Raw genomic sequence first — 20,250 nt, 5'->3', positions numbered from 1 at the left:
CTTTCTCCGTCTCTCCTTAAAGCTTGAGCCTTTTTATAATTAACTCTCGCCACACTTTATTTGTAGAAGACAATTTCTTTCATCAAAGACTGAAAGTGTCTGTCTCAAAACCTGGTCAGAAAGAAAGGGTCGGTCAATGGCAATGCTGGTTGGGCACCCTCCTGAAGCAGTACGTTCTCGGTGGCTTGTTCGTTCACTCACCAGATCATGTATTTATCTGCAAGGAATTAATGCAACTGTGGTTGGTAGGCTCCATCGTTTACATTTATGTTGCTTTCTGAAGGTTCCTTGCAGAATACAATGAAGTTTGTGGTCAGAGTTATTCGAACATCGTAAGGTGATTATATTTGTTCAGTAATCATACTCACTCTCGTGATTATCAAATTTGCATTCTCCGGCTGTGCGACTACATGACTAGAAAAGGGATCGGACTTTCAAGTGCTATTTTTCTTTCTATATATTCGCCGTCTTTTGCCAATTCCAACATTTTTATTCAGCGTGGGGCAGCCACCGTGGTGGACTGGTGGTAGGTAAACAGAAAGTTATCGAAACTGTGTTTGGTAGCTCTCACATCTGCTCCAATTTCTGGCCTATAGTTTTTGCTTCAGAAAGCTACTTGTTCCATCCAGTACAACAACTAACGGACTGAAAATTAGTATATCACTTACATGCTACTGAAAATTCAGAACTCGCACACTGCCATTTATGGCCTAGTTCCTGCTTAAGGAAGCTACATATTCTACAATGTCAAATAAACAGATTGCTGATTGCCACTTGAGTACATCACTCAAAGAACAGTAGAACTTCAAGACAGGTCAGGTAGAAGTAAATAACAACCCAACTGAAATATAATTTTCAGGCCAAACCCAGAGGAAGTGTTACATTTGGTCCTCCTGCGACAATTCTTTTAGCATACCCAGTGATCACTCCATCACCCCAAAACAGCAATGATTACCAGGGGTAGGGCGCAAATCATTTTCCGAGTCAAGTTGCCGCCATTGATCACAACCCAAGAGCGAACTTCAAAGCGATTTAGACACAGTACTAGCACTCCATTGCCAAAGCGCCAACAGCAACTCTTTCTCGTCGTACTAATTTTGTCCCATGCGGTAGGTATGAGTGGAGAGCTCATGGCGACAGGCAAAGAAATCCCTTGTGCTCCCCCTCCGCTACTAGCAATCATCAACACAAAGGCAAATTATTTAAGCAAAGGACCCTTTTGCACTCTTGTGAGTTAAGAACCATATCCACCATATAAAAAGAACCCTTTGCGATTCAGGGGAAGTTAACGCTGTCTGGATGATTTTGTTTCTGGCAAAGCGTCTTCCTTTCCTTTTAGCCAATTCAGGTGAAGTTACTTGTATACGTTAACTGATTCGGCAAATTAAACCTTGTGCTTTATGACATGATTCTCTTTTGAGCTGTTGTGAAGAAAGCTTCTCCAAGAATAGGCTAAAATGGGACTCCATAGTCCATATTAGATGAAACATCATATTACGGGAGCAAAACATTCATTATATTAGGATAATTAAAAGAAGGAATTGAGTAGCATAGTTCATCCCAAATTAATACAACACCATGTCTTAAGAAGCTGCTGGCCATGACATGCACATTGCAGGCTGTGGCAGCACAGCTACACAAAGAACAACGCCACGCACACACTCACACATGGATCGATCAATATAGCAAACACCAACGAACGATCAAAGGGAAACAAAAGAGACGCGATCTGAACATACACGGCGTGTTTATTTTTGATGTATTTTTCTTCTTCTCCTCACCTCTTCTCCTCCGGCCTTGCATGGATACGTGGATGGCACGTGGACCTAGTTGATGGGCAGGGGCTTGCCGTCCCACTCCTTGAGGCACTCGAGCATGGGGTCGATGAGCTTGCCCTGGCTGATTCCGAGGAACACCTTGTTGCACTCCTCGCCGGGGGACTTGAGCTTCTCGCCCGTCAGGAACACGCAGCCCAGCTCTTCGCGGACGAAGCGGTACAGTGGGAACGACCGGCTCTCCTTGATCCGGTTCGCGATAGGCGCGGTGCCCTCCGCCACGGCCACGCGGGCGGTCTCCACCTCCCGGGGTAGCACGGAGCGCAGCTCCTCCTCGAACTTGGTGATCTTGGAGAACACAGAGGGCTCCCGCTCGGCCTCGCCGCTGGTGAGGGCGTGGTCCACGAGCACGGCGCGCAGCTTCTGCATCAGCGGGAAGCTGGCGCTGGCCGGGTCCTCGGCGTAGGTGAACACTGCCTCGCGGTCGATGGCGGTGATGAGGTTCTTCTCGCTGAAGCGCGCGATGGAGAGGTCGCCGGTCGGGTTCATGGTGAGCACCTTCTTGGCCACCTGAGTCACGCAGTTCTTCACTGAGGTCTTGATGTTCTCCTCGAGGTGGCGCAGGTCCACGGCCTGGCAGAGCGCGACAATGTACGTCGAGGACATGAGCTTGAGGATGTCAATGGCCTCGGCGGTCTTCCTGGCCGAGACGAGACCGAGGGAGTTCACGTCCTGGTTGTGCTGCTCAGCGCTCTGGACGTGGTTGGTGATCGGGTTGCCGAGGTACTGGAGCTCAGAGCAGTAGGAAGCCATGGCGATCTCGGTGCCCTTGAAACCGTAGTCCAAGCTGGGGTTGCGGCTGCCGGCCAGGTTGGAGGTCAGCCCGTTGTTGTAGAACTCGTTCACCAGCTCAGAGAACTGCGCGAACATGAGCTTGCCGATGTTGGCGATGGCGAGGCGGGCGTTGTCCATGGACACACCGATGGGGGTGCCCTGGAAGTTGCCGCCGTGGAGCGCCTTGCCGCGGTGGACGTCGATGACCGGGTTGTCGTTGACGGAGTTGACCTCACGCTCGATGGACTTGGTGGCAGCGCGGATGACCTCGATCTGGGGGCCGAGCCACTGCGGCGACGTGCGGAGCGCGTATCTGTCCTGCTTGGGCTTGAGCAGAGGGTCCAGCTCGTTGACCTTCTTGGCGTGCTTCATGAAGGAGCTGCCGTCCAGGATGTGCTCCATGATGGCTGCGGCCTCGATGGAGCCCGGGTGGTGCTTCAGCTTGTGGGTGAGGTGGTCGGTGTACTCGGGCTTGCCGTTCATGACCTCGCAGAACACGGCGGACAGGACCTCGGAGAGGACGGCGAGGACGTTGGCATCGTACAGCACCGTGGCCGCGAGAGCGGAGCCGACGGACGTGCCATTAACAATGGCGAGGCCCTCCTTGGGGTTGAGCTTGAAGAAGCCGCCCTCGATGCCGGCGACCTTGAACGCCTCGGCGGCGTCCACCTTCCTGCCGTCCACTGTGACAGCCTGCGCGTTGGGGCGGCCGGTGATGAGACCGGCAATGTAGGACAGCGGGACAAGGTCGCCGGACGCGGTGATGGTGCCCCGGAGCGGCAGGCAGGGGCTGACGCCGGTGTTGAGCAGCTTGGTGATGGCCTCGAGGATCTCGAAGCGGATGCCGGAGTAGCCCTGGAGGAGGGTGTTGATGCGCACGAGCATGGCCGCGCGGACCGTCTCCGACGGCAGCGTGTGGCCGTCGCTACCGGTGCCGAAGATTCCGGCGTTGAGATGCCTGCAGGGGAGCGCACATGGTCAGCACGGGCAAACACCGATCGCCACACAATTCGTTAGTTAACTGCCCAGTTGCAGTAAAAGAAAAAACAAAATACAAGTCGACAACTAGAAGCACTAGTGCTTGTTAATTCTTTGTCCTTTTGTTACAGCTCGTATTCAAATCTCGAAATCAGAAAAGGTCCGTGACTGAGCATGTCCTGACGATAGAAATACTCATACTCTTACGTTTCGGATTGGTACTGTTTGAGTCTACATGGGTATGCACCATTTTTTTATTGTCAGTAATTCACATCTAGACTTGGGTACATGTTTGTAAGTTGCACATCTAAACAAGTAGATTACTTTTTGATGAAACTTGAAAGAAGAAGAAAATATCTTGATATACGTGTTTTTGGACTATGTATGCACATGATGCCATAAATGTAGACATATAGAGGCGCCCAACTGCCGTTTTTAAGTACATGCATAGGCACTTTGTTTTCTTTTCCAGCTCACATGCATAATATACAAATTCTAGCTTCAGTCTAAAATAAGCATCATTTTGAGTTACATATAATCAACTATTTTAAACTTTAACTATAAATTACTTTTTATATATTTAGTTTATATATATTTGAAAATGTCATAGGTAAATTTATCTTAAAAAATATTTCCATAATAATATAATTTTACTATATTTTATTAATATATTAAAAAATAAAAGTCAAAATTGTATTACGGGACGTGTCGATGTAAAAAAATATATATCCGCAAAGTTCTGACTTTTCCCCACCGCGTCCAACGAGCTACAAAATAATTCGGCCGGACCTCCAAATTCCCTGCTGACTTGTCACACAGCCGCCAGCCCGTGCCTGCCTGCCCACTTTTCTTGTTGCTCATTTCCCTCTTACTATTTCGTTGCTCCTCGCCGAACCACGACGTGTTAGAAAGATAAACGTTTTCTGGAAGGCAACCGTGTCACTGGGCACAGGCGTGTCCGGTTTCCCGGGACTCATGCAGGTGGCATGCATGTACCCCGTCGCCTCCTGCGAGTGGAAGGCACGCAAGCCGGCCAACCTTGCGACCCAACTGGGAGCTGTGACGTCGGGTGGGTGGAAGAAATAGACGCGCTGCCAAACCAGTCCTCCTACGCGCGCTACTGCCAGTTCGGCTCGGCTCCACGGCGCTCGGCGTGCGTCACATCAGTGCATGTGCACCTGCGCCGCGCGCATCCGATCAGATCTAGATGTTTCATTAGCACCGGACGGCCCGCACGATAGAAGTGCATGCCACCGTATTTTATCTATACTCCTGTAAAATTCACAAATTATAATAGATTTGATAATGTTTTATCGTACATCTAAATTGATTAAACATCGCTGTGTAAAATTAAACAGCGGTACAATTGCTGGCTTCATTAAATGGACTGAAAGAATCGTAGTACTTTTAACTGGCGTGTGGGCCACCAATGGAGGGAGTCAGGGGCCGTTCGTATACTATAAGTCTCCGAGCGAAAGAATGGAATCGGAGTCGGATTATTCACAAGAACGGATCTACTACGCGTTAACCATGGTGATTAAGGTGGAGTAAACCACAGGAGTAATGATGCATGGAGATTAGGGGGGCTGGGTTAACGGATGGATGGATGGTTAATTACCTGAGGAGCTCGACCTGGAGGGCGGGCCCGTCCTTGGTGCGGCGGTGCGAGGTGCCGCCGAAGCCGGTGGTGACGCCGTAGATGTCGCCGCCGTGGGCGATGCAGTCGAGGATCCACTCGCTGCTGGCCTTGACGCGGGGGCGGGCCTCCTCGTCGAGCTCGACAGCGACGGCGGAAGCGTCCTTGGCGGCGGCGACGGCGGCCACCTGCCCCACGCGGAGGGTGGAGCCCTCGATCTTGACAACCGGCTGGCGGGCCTGCGCCACCATCCGCTTCACCTCGTCCAGGTGGCTCCCGGCCAGCTCGGCCGCCGCCTCGCCCCACTTGAGCGGGTCGTTCTCGAGGATCAGCCCGTTGCCCGCCATTGCGATGGTGGTGGTGGTTAGGTGGGGTACACGGCGCAAGGAGGTGGAGGAGGTGGAGAAGAAGAGCTGGAGACTGTGGCGTGCTCTTCTTGAGGGAAACGGACGGGGAAGGGGAGCTTAAATAGGGGGGCAGGGCACGGGGGTGGGCGGGTTTAGGTGAGCCCGGCCAGGTCGCTGCTCTGCTCTCCTCTCCTCTGCTCTCTAGTGGGTGGTTGGTGAATGAAAGGGTGGATCTTAAAGAAAAAGATTTCTATTTTTTCTAGTTGCGTTGTTTAGCTATCTTTTTCAGGATGTTTTTAACGTTTTTTAACCATGTTTTTTTTTGTTTTTAATGTCTCTCTCTTCGATTTCTAATCCTACTGCGAATGGTTTTCAGTTTTTCTCTTGAGGTTGTAGGCGTGCTGGACAAATCTCACCAACCCTGAAAACGAAAACCGGGCTGCTCCCAAGTGGAGACCGGAGTTGTTGGCGGGGGCAATTATTGCGTGAGCCACTCGTAAGAAATCAAGTCTCGGACGCACCACTTCCCTCCTTCTCTGTGTGCTGGCTGCGTTTTCCCTAGTTTTTTACGTGCGCGGCTCGGAGCCCTCGTCCCTGTAGCTTTCTGGCGACTCCTTCCGGCGTGGGATTTGTTTAGAGGTTTCGATCGCGCCAGCAGAGGCCTGTGCCCTGACCAGGCTGGGCACACAGGCAGTAGTGGGTTTTTGTTATAATCCTCGTCCGCTGACTGTGTCAGCCTAGCCAGAGAGCCGGTGCACGCCTGCACGGGCGTCGTCGTCCCATACGGGAGAGCGTAAACAGAGAAAGACAGATGAATGCTGTGAAACAACAACGTTATCCAGACAAAATCCTGGTCAACATTGGGGTACAAGGATTACAGTTTCCTTTTTTTTTTTTTGTTCGGAAGCGCGACATGCATTAAGTATTAACATTTTGTGATGTAAATAAGGCGACATTTTCGTCTTACCTCAGAAAGGGCCAAGATTTTTAGCTTTGCAGTTAAAAATGAGGATATGCTGGACAATCCTCATGAGCTGAGCATTTGGACAATCAGGAATGGCATGGCATGGTCTTCGATCACGTGCAGTCAGCTGTCGTCCAAAATCCAAGCATGAAGGTTATCCATAGAACAGAAGCCAGTTGTTTCCCTTTTATTTCACAACGGCTAGAGTCTTTTTATCAGTACGCTCCTTTGTAAATACTCTATATATCATTACCTATAAAGTTATACTCCCTTCGTTTCTTTTTACAAGATGTATTAGAATTTCAGAAAGTAATTAAAAGTATACTTTAGCAATTAATTTCTCTTATAATATATTATCAATTGCTACAAAACCAATTTGTTATTAAAAGATATATGAAATGCGAATCTATTGGCACATCTTTTTTAGACTAAACTGCACATAATTTGACTAATTGTTGATCAAACTTTACGACTTCTTTTAATCCTAATACGCCCTGTATTTTGAAACGAAGAGAGTATAACCAATAGTGGGTAACCCTACTGTTCCCTCAAAAAAAAATGAAGATATGCATATCACAGTACTTAGTGCTCACTGGTTACTGTTTTTCTAAATGATGATCCACAAGTTAGCACAAAAACCTTTTGACAATATTCCAAATCTTAAAAAGCAAAGTAACAACTAACCAAGATAAATATCCAAATCAATCCAAATCCTCATTGGTTTCAAGTTCCAAAAGATAGACAACATTGGATACCAATACAAGTTAGAGGGAGTATAAAATATGAATATGAATCAATAGATATATGTATATCTCAACGATCCATTATCATCGGTTACAATAGCTAACTAAGATAAGTACTACATCTCTTATGTATCTATACTCATCAGTTCTAAGCTCCAAGAGATAGGTGACAAATGGCACCAATACCCCAATTTTAGTTAGTACAACACTTTTCACTAATTGCATCAAAAAATAAAGACTACTTTTAGCATAAATCTTGTGAACTATTTCAAATATAGAAGGTGAAGTAATAGCTAATCATGATAAGTACTACATATCTTATGTATGCATTCTCATCAATTTCAAGATCTAAGAGACAGGTGACAGATGACTCCAATACATCAATTTGAGTTAGTACAAGTACAACATATATAGCATGAACTAAAATATATATGCATTTCTTCATCCTCAAAATTTCACCAATTACAAGTTTCCTAGAATAAAGGCAATGCTTTAAGATTAATCTTGTGAATTATTTCATATATAGAAGCTAAAGTAATAGCTAACCAAGATAAGTACTACACCTCTTATGTATGCATCCTCATCAGTTTCAAGCTTATGAGATAGGTGACAAATAATACAAGTACAATAGATATAGCATTAACAAAGAGATATATGCTTTTCTTAATGCTCACTTCACACTAGTCGCAAGTTTTCTAACGTAAGACAACACTTTTAGTATAAATATTATGTAATATTCAGATATAGAAGCTGAAGTAATAGCTAACCATGGTAAGTACTGTACCTCTTATGTATGCATCCTTATCCATTTCAAGCTCTAAGAGATAGGTGAGAAAATGACATCAATACACCAATTTGAGTCAGTACAAGTACATTAGATATAGCATGAACAAAGAGACATATGCTTTTCTTGATGCTTACCACTCACTAATTACAAGTTCCTAACATCAAGACAACACTTTAAGCATAAATGTCGCGAGATGTTTCAAATATAAAAGCTGAAGTAAGCTAACCAAGATAAGTATTACACCCCTTATGTATGCATCCTCATCGGTTTGAAGATCGAGAAATGACACCAATATGCCAATTTGAGTTAGTGCAAGTACAACATATATAGCATAAACACAGAGATATATGCATTTCTTGATGCTCACTTTTCACTAATAACAGGTTTCCTAACATAAAGACAACACTTCTAGGATAAATCTTATGAAATATTTCAGATATAGAAACTAAAGTACTAGCTAATCAAGATATGTACTACATCTTTTATGTATGCATCCTTATCGGTTTTATGTTAGAATAGAGAGGTGACAAATGACACCAATACACCAATTTGAGGGAGTACTAGCACAAGAGATATATCAAGAACAAAAAGGGTTATACATTTCTTAATGTTCACTTTCACTTTCTATAGCTACTATTGCTCCATATCATTGACTAAGATATGTGAAATCTCCAGGCTTACTTCAATATATGTACTTTTGGTTTTTGCTATTTTTCAAGTGCTCAAAACCAACCAAGTTTTTAGTCAACATCGTAGGTTCTTTACGAGTTGTGGTAGTCTGTGTTGATCTAAGGACATATTTTATAGAGAAAATTACTCCGATGTAAAATGATTGTACCCTCTATTGCAAATTTTGCTCCTTTCGCCGATTTTTTCTGTCTTTTCTTTTCTTTTCTTTTTGAGAGAGAGGATTTCTCTCTTTCTGGACCTGATACCCCATGCCAACTAAAACCTGGGCCAACCAAACATTTCAGCCCAATTGGCACACCCTTCTGGGCCGTGTCTTCATGGGCCTCATTGCACACTTCTGATTATTATTTCTCTTCCCTATGGAACACTGATGTTTCTCTGAAGGGCTTCTCAGTTCTCGCTCACTACTTTCAGTATCCCAACGTCTGCCCGGTTGATCCATGGTGTGCATACGTACGCTCCTCTCGGTTGTTACACGTGATCAATTGTTTGCTCTGAATACTGTACAGCTTTTCTTTCTGAAGTCCATCCATGACAACTACATATGCATGCAGATTGGACTTTGGAGAAAGAAGCTAAACCTGCAAGTCCGATGGTACTACCTAGCAAGCCAAAAAGGAGCTCATCAGTTATGACTTCATTTCATGCTTTGGTGGTAGAACTTTGGTTGGACACTGCCTTCTACTGGATGGAACAGGATTAAAATTTTATCGAAATTTTTGGAGAGAAACAAAATATTTAATTCTGAAATTTTTTCACTAACACGTGAAACACACAAAGCAGATGACGAAAAATGATTAAAATCTTGACAATTTTTTTGCGAATTTTGGTCTCTTCCTAGTAAAAAAATTGTAAAATGAAATTGAAATCCTGGTTGGAACAAACATTGCTGGTTACAGAAACCACATGACTCCAAGGTTTAGGTCAACCAGACGTACTAGATGTTCTTCTCACCTACTATTTCAGATCTCACCAGAACCTACTGATGCGTTTCCAATCGACATGTAGTCTGAACAGTCGATCCTCTCTGAATCAGAATAGTTGTACTGGTGGGCTACAATTCTGTGTGCGTAGTACATCAGTACATGACAACCCGAGAGCATTCGTCTTTGGTTTGGCTCACGCATCTTCAGAAGTGAGACACGGCGACACCAAATGGTTCACGGCTATTGGTAGTCTGTGACCTCACATTCATCGTTGGATTTTCGCAGAATAGGAGGAGCTAGGAAGTAGGAACTAAAGAATTGTTTGGTTTTTCTTGTGCTAGCAAACTATCAAGTATATATCCATCGGGGCATGCTGACAGGCGGAGACAGGGCAACCAGAAACTATTAAGTAAATTTCATAAAATTATAGATATTTTGATAAAATTATTATAAACCTATATATTTAAATAATAATTTCATAAATTTACATATGTAATGCTAATATTATCGAAGAACTATAAATCTTTGATAAAATTATTGTAAAACAATAGTATATTTAAGCAATAATTTTATAAACTATACATTTTTCGTCGATTTTATCGTAAAACTCTAGATTCTATCACATACATGTTAACTTGATGAATGAGCATCGCTTGTAGTCACATGAACTCTCGGATGGTCTGTTTCATAAGCTGGCAACTGCTGTTAGACTGCAAGTGGGGTCCGGTCGTCATAGTAATAGGGTTAGGAATACTCTTCTAGAATCTGTAGTTTTATGATAAAAGCGACGCTAAATCTATAATTTTACGAAACTATGGCTTAAAAATGTAGTTTATAATAATTTTTATCAAATTATCTGTTGTTTTACGATAAAACTAACATTAAATCTGTAATTTTATAAAACTATTATTTAAATATGTAGTTTTATAATAATTTTTTTATTAAAGTATAAATAGTTTTACAAAATTTACTCAAACTAATAAGAACCTAGAGTTGAAGCAAGCTGTAGATCGATCAGTGTGGTCCTTTGCTTGTACGCCCAGTTGGTAATTCAATGGAGGCTTGCGGTTACATCACGTCATCTAGACAAAGGAGCCGTGTGTACTTCCGTCATGGCCAGTCTGGTGCTAATGAACAACACTACTGTTCATCCATGGCGCCCATATGATAATGCATGATCTAAAATAATAGGAGGTCTGATCGAATAAGTAGTCTTCGAAATGTGATTGCCGTTGGTGTGGGAACTTGGAACCGGAAGGCAAGGGTGTCAAGTTCGTTGCATTGAGATGCATGTTAGCTGTCACATGGGATGGGAGTTCCTATCAATGAGAAGGATTGCTCGTGGAGTGTACAGCACGAACAAGGCATGTTAACATCTGAGCTAGAAACCTGTTTTCTGCAACCGACGAAACGTTTCTATTCTGTATGGAACTAGTAATGTGTCCAACATTAATAATATAGCTAATTTTGTTATAATATTTTATCATGATAATTTTTGATTAATTATATTTTACATAACACTTTTATTAGGAATCTGATTTTTATAATAATTTGATTTTTTAAGAATATATTTAATGTGGATCTATTTTTTTCCATTCTAACACTAATTTTAATTATTATTTATTTTATTTTATTTGGATTTTTATTTAGATATTTTGCTTCCTAAACTATATGAAAATAGAACCACTAAATTTCTATAAATTTTAAATTTCTAATTTAACTACTTATTAATCGTATTTTGTATGAACTCTTTAATTTAATCTAGATTATTAGATGTTTATAATAATAAGTGATCTATATTTTTTCTTTTTTCTGATTAATGTGATAATTTTATAACTTAGAAACATGATGACTCTTTTAACACTCAAATAACAATAATATAAATAGATGTAATATGGACATTTGCACTTTTGTAGCACATAGAAAAGAAAGAGGAAATCACACGCCATGACTTACGGCAGTTTATACACTGCTTGGACTGATCAATGGAACACATGGATTATCTAATGGAGAAACTAATCCCATGCTATATATGACTTGGTCACTTGTGCAGATATAAAGGCCAAACAGGCCACGCTAGTGCAGTGGTTGGTGCTTCAGGTTTGACAATCTGCAGCTAGCTTCTGGAGGCGGACTGACAGCGAAGGTCTGCCTGCCTGACACCTTGCGGAACCAATGCAGGTCGCCGGACACAAAGAAGCGATGCAAAAGCAAAACCAAGGAAGAAACACTACGTGGATTTTTTAATATATAGGCCTTTGTGTCAGGCTTTGTAACCGAATTGGTTATATGTCTGTACCGTCCAAAAAAGATGGATAGATGGAACATGGACCCTTTATTTTGATATTTTGTTTTTCAATCGGCATGCTTTATTTTCCAATGTGTATACAGATTGAACTGCTAACCTTTCACATCTTTTAATTCCAAAATTATCTAATTATTAATCATATTTGATATGAATTTTTAGTTAAATATTGACGGTTAGATGTACATTTGATATGATTTTTTTTATAAATATAGATCGTTAGATGTTTATAATAATGAGGGATTCAGATCATTTTCTTTTTCAGATTAATGTGTTAATTTTATAGACTTGAGAGTGAACGTGATGACTTCTTTTCTCCTAGCAAGGTGTTCCATACTAATGGTATGACTAGTCTTTTGTAATATATTATTACGATAATCTTGATTAAAAATTAAGGAGAAAATTAGTCTCCTTAGTTTTTATGAGATTAATGTCATTTAGTTACAAAACATAAATAAAAATTATCTTACTAGAAAATAAAATTATTTATGCACCAAACTTGTACCCGAATCGTATACACGTATCGGTTTGATTCGTATATATTTTGATCAACTGTCAAAACTGTACGTCAGGTGTAGGTAACCCAACTAAAATCAGAATAGATTTGTATTATTTGCGTGCTGTGCTTTACCTGCTGCCTGCTTGATGTCATGATCTTGAGCCACACGATGCTTCTTAATCTATTATCTTAATAAATTTTTAATTTTTTCATTAATTTTCATTATAATTTTTATCTATTGATTAATTGTATTTTATCTATCGAGCTAGCCATTAATGAGTTGATATGTGGAATTGTGGATGCTGCGGTTGCATCAACATATCTGGATTATAGTGCCTTTATTCTAGATAATTAGGCAACGAATGCGGATGGGAGATAGAGCTTGGAAATATGGAGGGAGTGTTTGATATCAAGTGTTTTGTTTCATATGCTCTAGTGTCGCTAGGATCAGAGTGTCTTTTACTGATTGTATGTAGAGCTATTGTTGGATTCAGATATCTATTGTTCATATAATAAATATCATATTATAACATTGATGATGGTTGGTGCATGCACATAGAGATTTATTTTCCGTGGATTTTGATTTCAATCCTAATTGCTTAGTTGTTAGGGCAACGAAAGGAGCATAGGAAGCATACGATAGCCGATCTATCTTACCAGGTGGTGTCACGTTAGAGGAGGTTGGAAGGGAGGCCATGCACCTACACCCACGTCTTGATCACCTCCAGGAAGCACAACAACACTATCGATGACTGCGATTTAGAGATCCTGGTAAGAAATCCAATCCGACATTATGCTAATCTAAAGACATCACGACCTTTATATTCGATTGGAAGATAACTCGGCACCAAAACCAATCTGACAAAGATAAATTGACAGATTCTTCCGCAATGCACAATCAACGTAGGTCGATGAAGATCACAAAATCCTAACAAGACAACCAAACTGTCAGATTTGCACAACCAATGCACATGGTCGAAGATCATGAAATCTTGGCAAGAAAACCAAACAAAGTATTCAGCGATGCAGCACCACTGCAGATAGACAAAAACAAAGAAGCAATGTAGAATTTCATCATGTACTTTTTAATATATATATGTCTTTTTACCAAACTTCTCTTTGTATTCGATTCGGTTGCATATGTGTACCATGCAAATAGATAGAAAGATCAAACTTGAACTCTTTCTAAAAATATATTGCTTCCCAGATACATGTGTGTACCGACAAAATATATAGCAAAAACAAAATTGGACTCTTTGTTTACATATTTTTCTTTCTAGTTAGATGTGTGTATTGTCTGAATTCAAATCTAGAATTTGATATGGACTCTATGGATAAATATAGACTGTTATATGTTTATAACAATGAGTGGTCGAGATTATTATTATTTTTATTAATATGGTAATTTTATGACTTCAAGAGCAAACATGATGATTCCTTTTGCATCTCAAATATTAAGATAATAGATAAATAGATGAATGCGCACATCGTGCAGAGAAGTTTGCTGCTTCAAGTTTTGCACAATTGTATAATAGCGCGTAATGTGAAGTTAACTGCTCAACACACAAACAAGGCATTTTCTGACTTCGAGGATATTAAGCAGGACAGAACTGATCAGCGAGGAAAAGAACCAATTTGGGGAGAACTCCAAAGGAATGGTAAATTTTCAGTAGCATACGGCGGACTTTTCTCCTGCTATTGAATCTTGTGAAAGACAAGAATCTAAGGTATGGATCATATTTCCAACGTGGTAGGTAAAGGATAACGAATTGTAACAATCCAATCATCCTTGCAAGTTGACCAATTCAACATACAGTGGTTGGCCACAAGTAAAAGTAGGAGAACCACCAGCCATCCAACCAAACTCTCAAACATTGCACTCCAACTATATGCATCATGCTGTCCTTGTATCAGAAACAGTCAAACAGACAACCATGAACCAGTTCGAGAACAACACGACAGGACTGACGAAGGAAATGTTAATCGGCACCCCTGAACGATCAGAAATGGCAGAATCGATGTAAAGAACTTGTTATGCACCATTGTAGAACAAAATAATTTACTTTACCCCCAACGAACAAGTTAAAACAACAAAAGTTCAGAAGCTACATGCCAGGCCATGCGTGTTGCAGGCTATGGTGTCGCAGCAGCCGGAAACGACAACATTCACATCAACTTAGCTACAAGGGAACGTAAATATAGTATGATAATCAGCTAGACTGATAGTAAACCTTCACAGTAATCTTGGAATGCTCTGTCTTGAGCCGCTATACTTTGTTTTTCTTCTGTATACCTTGTCTTCTCTCCTCTTGTGCAGCTTAGCAGAGTGGCAGGGGCTCGCCGTTCCACTCCTTGAGGCACTCGAGCAGCGGGTCGATGTGCTTGCGCTGGTTGATGGCCACGAGCACCTTGTTCAGCTCCTCGCCGGGCGACCGCGTCTTCTCGCCGGTCAGGTACTCGGTGCCGACCTCCTCGCGCACGAACCGGTACAACGGGTACGAGCGGCACTCCTTGATCCTGTTGGGCACCAGAGGGGTGCCGTTCTCCACGGCCGCGCGCGCGGCCTCCACCTCCTTGGGCAGCGCCGCGCGGAGCTGCTGCTCGAACTCGGCCACCTTGGCGAAGATAGAGGTCTCCAGGACGCGCTCGGCGTGGCCGTTGGCGAGCGCGTGCTCGATGAGCACCGAGCGGAGCTTCTGCATCAGCGGGTAGTTGGGGCTGCACGGGTCGTCCGCGTACGCGAACACCGCCTCGCGGTCGATCGCGGTGAGCAGGTCCTTCTCGCAGAAGCGCGCGATGTGGAGGCCGCCCATGGCGTTCATGCTCAGGGACTTCTTGGCCACCTGCATCACGCAGTTCTTGACGGCCGTCTTCATGTTCTCCTCGAGGTGGCGCAGGTCGATGGCCTGGCATAGGGCGATCAGGAACGTGGAGGACATGAGCTTCAGGATGTCGATGGCCTCCGCGGTCTTCCTGGAGGAGATGAGGCCGAGAGAGTTCACGTCCTGGTTGTGCTGCTCCGCGCTCTGAACGTGGTTGGTCACCGGGTTGCCCAGGAATTGCAGCTCAGAGCAGTAAGAGGCCATGGCGATCTCGGCGCCCTTGAAGCCGTAGTCCAAGCTCGGATTGCGCCCGCCGGACAGGTTGGAGGGCAGGCCGTTGTTGTAGTAGTCATTGACGAGCTCCGAGAACTGCGCAAACATGAGCTTGCCGATGGCAGCAATGGCGAGACGGGTGTTGTCCATGGACACACCAATGGGAGTACCCTGGAAGTTGCCGCCGTGGAGCGCCTTGCCACGGGAGACATCAATGAGCGGGTTGTCGTTGACGGAGTTGATCTCGCGCTCAATTGACTTGGTGGCGAAGCGGATGACTTCGATCTGTGGGCCGAGCCATTGTGGAGATGTGCGGAGCGCGTATCTGTCCTGCTTCGGCTTCATCAATGGGTCGAGCTCGCCGAGCTTCTTCGCCAGCTTCATATAGGAGCTGCCTTCCAAGATGTGCTCCATGATGGCGGCAGCCTCAATCTGTCCTGGGTGGTGCTTCAGCTTGTGGGTCAGATGGTCGGTGAACTCCGGCTTGCCGGTCATGACCTCGCAGAACACCGCGGAGAGGACCTCGGCAAGGATGGCGAGAACGTTGGCCTCAAAGAGCACGGTCGATGCAAGACCAGAGCCCACGGCCGTGCCGTTCACCATGGCAAGGCCTTCCTTGGGCTGCAACTCAAAGAATCCGTGCTCGATGCCGGCAATCTTGAACGCCTCGGCGGCGTCCACCTTTCTGCCATCGGGGGCCACGGCAACGGAGTTTTGGCGCCCGGTGATGAGACCAGCAATGTAAGACAACGGGACCAGGTCGCCGGACGCGGTGATCGTGCCCCGGAGCGGCAGGCACGGCGTGACGTTGGCATTGAGCAGCTTGGCGATGGCCTCGAGGATCTCGAAGCGGATGCCGGAGTAGCCCTGGAGGAGGGTGTTGATGCGCACGAGCATGGCCGCGCGGGTGGCCTCGGCCGGCAGAACGTGGCCGTCGGTGCCGGTGCCGAAGGCGCCAGCATTGAGGAATCTGTCAAACAGAACGAGACAAACCAGAGGTTAATTCAGAGCTGTGAGTGGCATCGCTGCATGCTAATTATGAATTTGTTACTGCCGTACTAGTAAACAATAACTTGGTCAGAATTTAAAACCCAGACTGAACAATAACTTAGGCAGAAAGAAAAAAAAATCTGTGACGACTTTAGAGATTAGATTATGTTATTACAGTATGTCCCCATGACAAGGAACTGCTACCAAGTCTTGATACATATCAGATACTGCTACTTAGTCAGACACGCGTGTTTTGCTACAGTGCTACTCCCGTGACAGATATGCAGAGTTGTCGGTGCAAGTAAAATACATGCCTTCATTTTTCCAGCTTGTGTAAGGAAAAAAAAAAAGGATTTTGGAACCTTATCTGCCAAAGTCCAAAGAAACTTCCCGGATATCAGTACTGGAATAAGTCCACATGCTATGGGTAGTTGGCTGCCTAATTTTCCATTTTATATTGCTACGTACATCATGTCATTCACTCATGAGTCATGACACGTTCCCGCCGTACTCCATCAAGAAATGAAAACTTTCAGAAACGTATGATTTGGCTTTTGTTAGGTAAGGAGGAAAAGAAATATGCAGAAACTCATACTGCTCGGCTGCTAACGTGTTCCAACTCTGACGGAACCCATGTTCTGATACACATTTCGGCCGCTGTCCAGCGCGTGCACGACCAACTCCTCCAACCTGAGCTCGAGCTCCAGCAAGCGCAGAGCCTCATCTAATCCGAGTGGCGTCGTGACACGCGCGCCCATCCCAACGCCGAGCCAAGCAGCCACCGCACAGCCGCCGAGAGAGACAGGGGGAGATGGCGGTTGCCAGCTTTTGTTCGGCCATCGTTGGTTATCACGCGCGGTGTCGGGGGCGGGGAAAGTGCAGCCATGTTAACTGGCAACCGGGATAGCAGATCATGTCAAATGAACTGCTACACCCTGGATGATCTAGCATCCATCGCTTCACCTCTTTTGGTTTGGAACCGGGATACCATGATTGGTTGGAAAAGATTTTAAGCTAGTTTATTGTCATCCCACCACGACCCAGCTAACATCCCGCAAAGAATCTTTCAGATACTGCTACTTAGTCAGACACGCGTGTTTTGCTACAGTGCTACTCCCGTGACAGATATGCAGAGTTGTCGGTGCAAGTAAAATACATGCCTTCATTTTTCCAGCTTGTGTAAGGAAAAAAAAAAAGGATTTTGGAACCTTATCTGCCAAAGTCCAAAGAAACTTCCCGGATATCAGTACTGGAATAAGTCCACATGCTATGGGTAGTTGGCTGCCTAATTTTCCATTTTATATTGCTACGTACATCATGTCATTCACTCATGAGTCATGACACGTTCCCGCCGTACTCCATCAAGAAATGAAAACTTTCAGAAACGTATGATTTGGCTTTTGTTAGGTAAGGAGGAAAAGAAATATGCAGAAACTCATACTGCTCGGCTGCTAACGTGTTCCAACTCTGACGGAACCCATGTTCTGATACACATTTCGGCCGCTGTCCAGCGCGTGCACGACCAACTCCTCCAACCTGAGCTCGAGCTCCAGCAAGCGCAGAGCCTCATCTAATCCGAGTGGCGTCGTGACACGCGCGCCCATCCCAACGCCGAGCCAAGCAGCCACCGCACAGCCGCCGAGAGAGACAGGGGGAGATGGCGGTTGCCAGCTTTTGTTCGGCCATCGTTGGTTATCACGCGCGGTGTCGGGGGCGGGGAAAGTGCAGCCATGTTAACTGGCAACCGGGATAGCAGATCATGTCAAATGAACTGCTACACCCTGGATGATCTAGCATCCATCGCTTCACCTCTTTTGGTTTGGAACCGGGATACCATGATTGGTTGGAAAAGATTTTAAGCTAGTTTATTGTCATCCCACCACGACCCAGCTAACATCCCGCAAAGAATCTTTCTTGCTAGGAAACCGACGGAACCCCGTGCAGTAAAGAAGTACCGGAGCACATGCAGGCGCAGCTAGCGCGACGCTGCAGGATCTCGTGAATAAACCACTTTGCAGTGCTATTTGCTGGGATCATATAACTACATACTAGTACTACTAAGCTCAGAATTAATCTGCTGTGAAAATTAATCAAGCGAGCAAGAAAGGAAGCTCAGAATTAACAGTTCTCACCTGATTAGCTCCCTCTGGAGCGCGCCGCCCTCCTTGGTGCGGCGGTGGGAGGTGGCCCCGAAGCCGGTGGTGACGCCGTAGCTGTCGGTGCCGTTCATCATGCTGTTCATGACCCAGTCGCTGCTGGCCTTGACGCGGCCCCGGGCGGACTCGTCCAGCTCCACCCGTGCCTCGCCGGCGCCGGCGGCCACGGCGGCCACCTGCGCGATGCTCAGACTGGCGCCCTCGATCTTCACCAGCGGCTCGCGGTACTCCGCCACCATCCTCTTCACCTCCTCCAAATGGCTCCTCGAGAGGTCCTCCGCTGCCTTCCCCCAGTTCAGGGGGTCGGCGCGCGGCACCGCCGACGACATGCACAGGCCGTCGCCGTTCAGGGAGCGCACGAGGCCGGTCTCGCACTCCATTGCAGCCACACAAGGTGAACACGAACGAAAATAGTAGCAGTAATTCTAGTAGTTGGGGGAAGGCGAGAAGAGTGGTGGTGCTAGCTGATTAGTATAGCTAATTGCGTGTCTGTGTTGTAGAAGAAGAGCTCTGTGGAAAGCTAGGCTCTTCTTGGAGGGGAACGGAGCGGGCGGGGGCGCTTAAATAGCGCGGCCACGGGCGGGGGGTGGTTGGGGTCAGACTCTCGGGCATGGGGTTGGTTGTTGGCGAGCTGACCCGACCAACAGCCAGGCCGCCTTGGCCCTTGGATGGACCTGCCAACCGTGCGCCGATGCGCGCCACGCGGAGTGGCCAGCGCGCGCGGCAGCCTGCGGCTGTGTTGTGCGTGGTGGTGGTGTACTGGTGGTGGGTGGGTGGCGACTGGATGTGACGGGGTTGGTGGGTGTGAGCCCGTGTGTGGACGCGAGCTTTTGCCGGAGTCAGTAAGTCCCGTCGCCCAACGACTTCGGGACTGGAGACGCTGTAGGACATGGTAACTATATTCTTTTTATTTCGTTTTTTTATCTTTCTATTTTTATTTATTTTATTTTTTCTTACCTTTAACGATTTTTTTTCAAAAAGATTTATAAATAAAAAATAGAGAAAATTACGTTTTAAAAGGAATGATCTTGAAAATCTCTTTATTAAACTATAACTAACGGTTTTTCTTCGAGGACGAAAATCCCACCGTGAAGAGATATTCATTCCCTTCAATACTCTAACGGTTTCAGTTCACGGTTCTCGTCACGAAGGGATTCTCAAGGTTAATCCTTTTAGAATAGGATTATATCTAATTTCCCTTTGCGATTCCCATCGAAAGGAGGCTGTTAGAGATGAGAGAAAATAAAGTAAATAAGAACAGGAAAGGAAATCAGGAATAGAATAAAATAAAAGGAATATAGTTGAAGATTGTCTGACGGGAACCGTGAAGAAAAACCGTTAAAACACTGAAGAAAAAATCCCTTCATGAAAAGATTCTGAGCAATGATAGAACCCGGTTAGAGATGATTTAAACCTGCGCAATGTCTAACGTCTAAAGCTAACGGGACGAAATGACGAGTCCTTTTCGTTTTACAAGTTGCTTCATCTGATTCTTCAGGCAGCACCAGCAAGAGAACTTGCAAGG

General features: G+C 45.0%; 2 protein-coding genes across 2 annotated transcripts; both read right to left on the bottom strand.

The window, feature by feature from the left end:
* Positions 1-1,681: 1,681 nt before the first annotated feature.
* Positions 1,682-5,672, bottom strand: LOC133921733 (phenylalanine ammonia-lyase-like). Its single transcript, XM_062366733.1, has 2 exons — positions 5,206-5,672; positions 1,682-3,567 (listed from the first exon to the last, which is right to left on the bottom strand). Exons 1-2 carry the CDS (start codon positions 5,568-5,570, stop codon positions 1,827-1,829), a joined length of 2,106 nt encoding a protein of 701 aa, XP_062222717.1. The 5' UTR covers positions 5,571-5,672; the 3' UTR covers positions 1,682-1,826.
* Positions 5,673-14,526: 8,854 nt separating this feature from the next.
* On the bottom strand, positions 14,527-19,280 carry LOC133921732 (phenylalanine ammonia-lyase-like). Its single transcript, XM_062366731.1, has 2 exons — positions 18,702-19,280; positions 14,527-16,549 (listed from the first exon to the last, which is right to left on the bottom strand). Exons 1-2 carry the CDS (start codon positions 19,103-19,105, stop codon positions 14,803-14,805), a joined length of 2,151 nt encoding a protein of 716 aa, XP_062222715.1. The 5' UTR covers positions 19,106-19,280; the 3' UTR covers positions 14,527-14,802.
* Between the last annotated feature and the right edge of the window lie 970 nt (positions 19,281-20,250).

This window comes from Phragmites australis, chromosome 6 (assembly GCF_958298935.1).
Source record: "Phragmites australis chromosome 6, lpPhrAust1.1, whole genome shotgun sequence".
NCBI lineage: Eukaryota > Viridiplantae > Streptophyta > Magnoliopsida > Poales > Poaceae > Phragmites > Phragmites australis.
Note: the sequence above shows the minus strand (reverse complement) of the source record. Positions and strands in the feature narration are given on the sequence as shown.

What these genes read in the sequence shown, in the direction of transcription:
- LOC133921732 (XM_062366731.1), bottom strand. Translation starts at nt 19,105, where the DNA reads ATGGAGTGCGAGACCGGCCTCGTGCGCTCCCTGAACGGCGACGGCCTG. An exon ending in CTCCAGAGGGAGCTAATCAG is followed by an intron (nt 16,550 to 18,701) that starts GTGAGAACTGTT and finishes TCTGTTTGACAG; the next exon opens with ATTCCTCAATGCTGGCGCCT.
- LOC133921733 (XM_062366733.1), bottom strand. Translation starts at nt 5,570, where the DNA reads ATGGCGGGCAACGGGCTGATCCTCGAGAACGACCCGCTCAAGTGGGGC. An exon ending in CTCCAGGTCGAGCTCCTCAG is followed by an intron (nt 3,568 to 5,205) that starts GTAATTAACCAT and finishes GCTCCCCTGCAG; the next exon opens with GCATCTCAACGCCGGAATCT.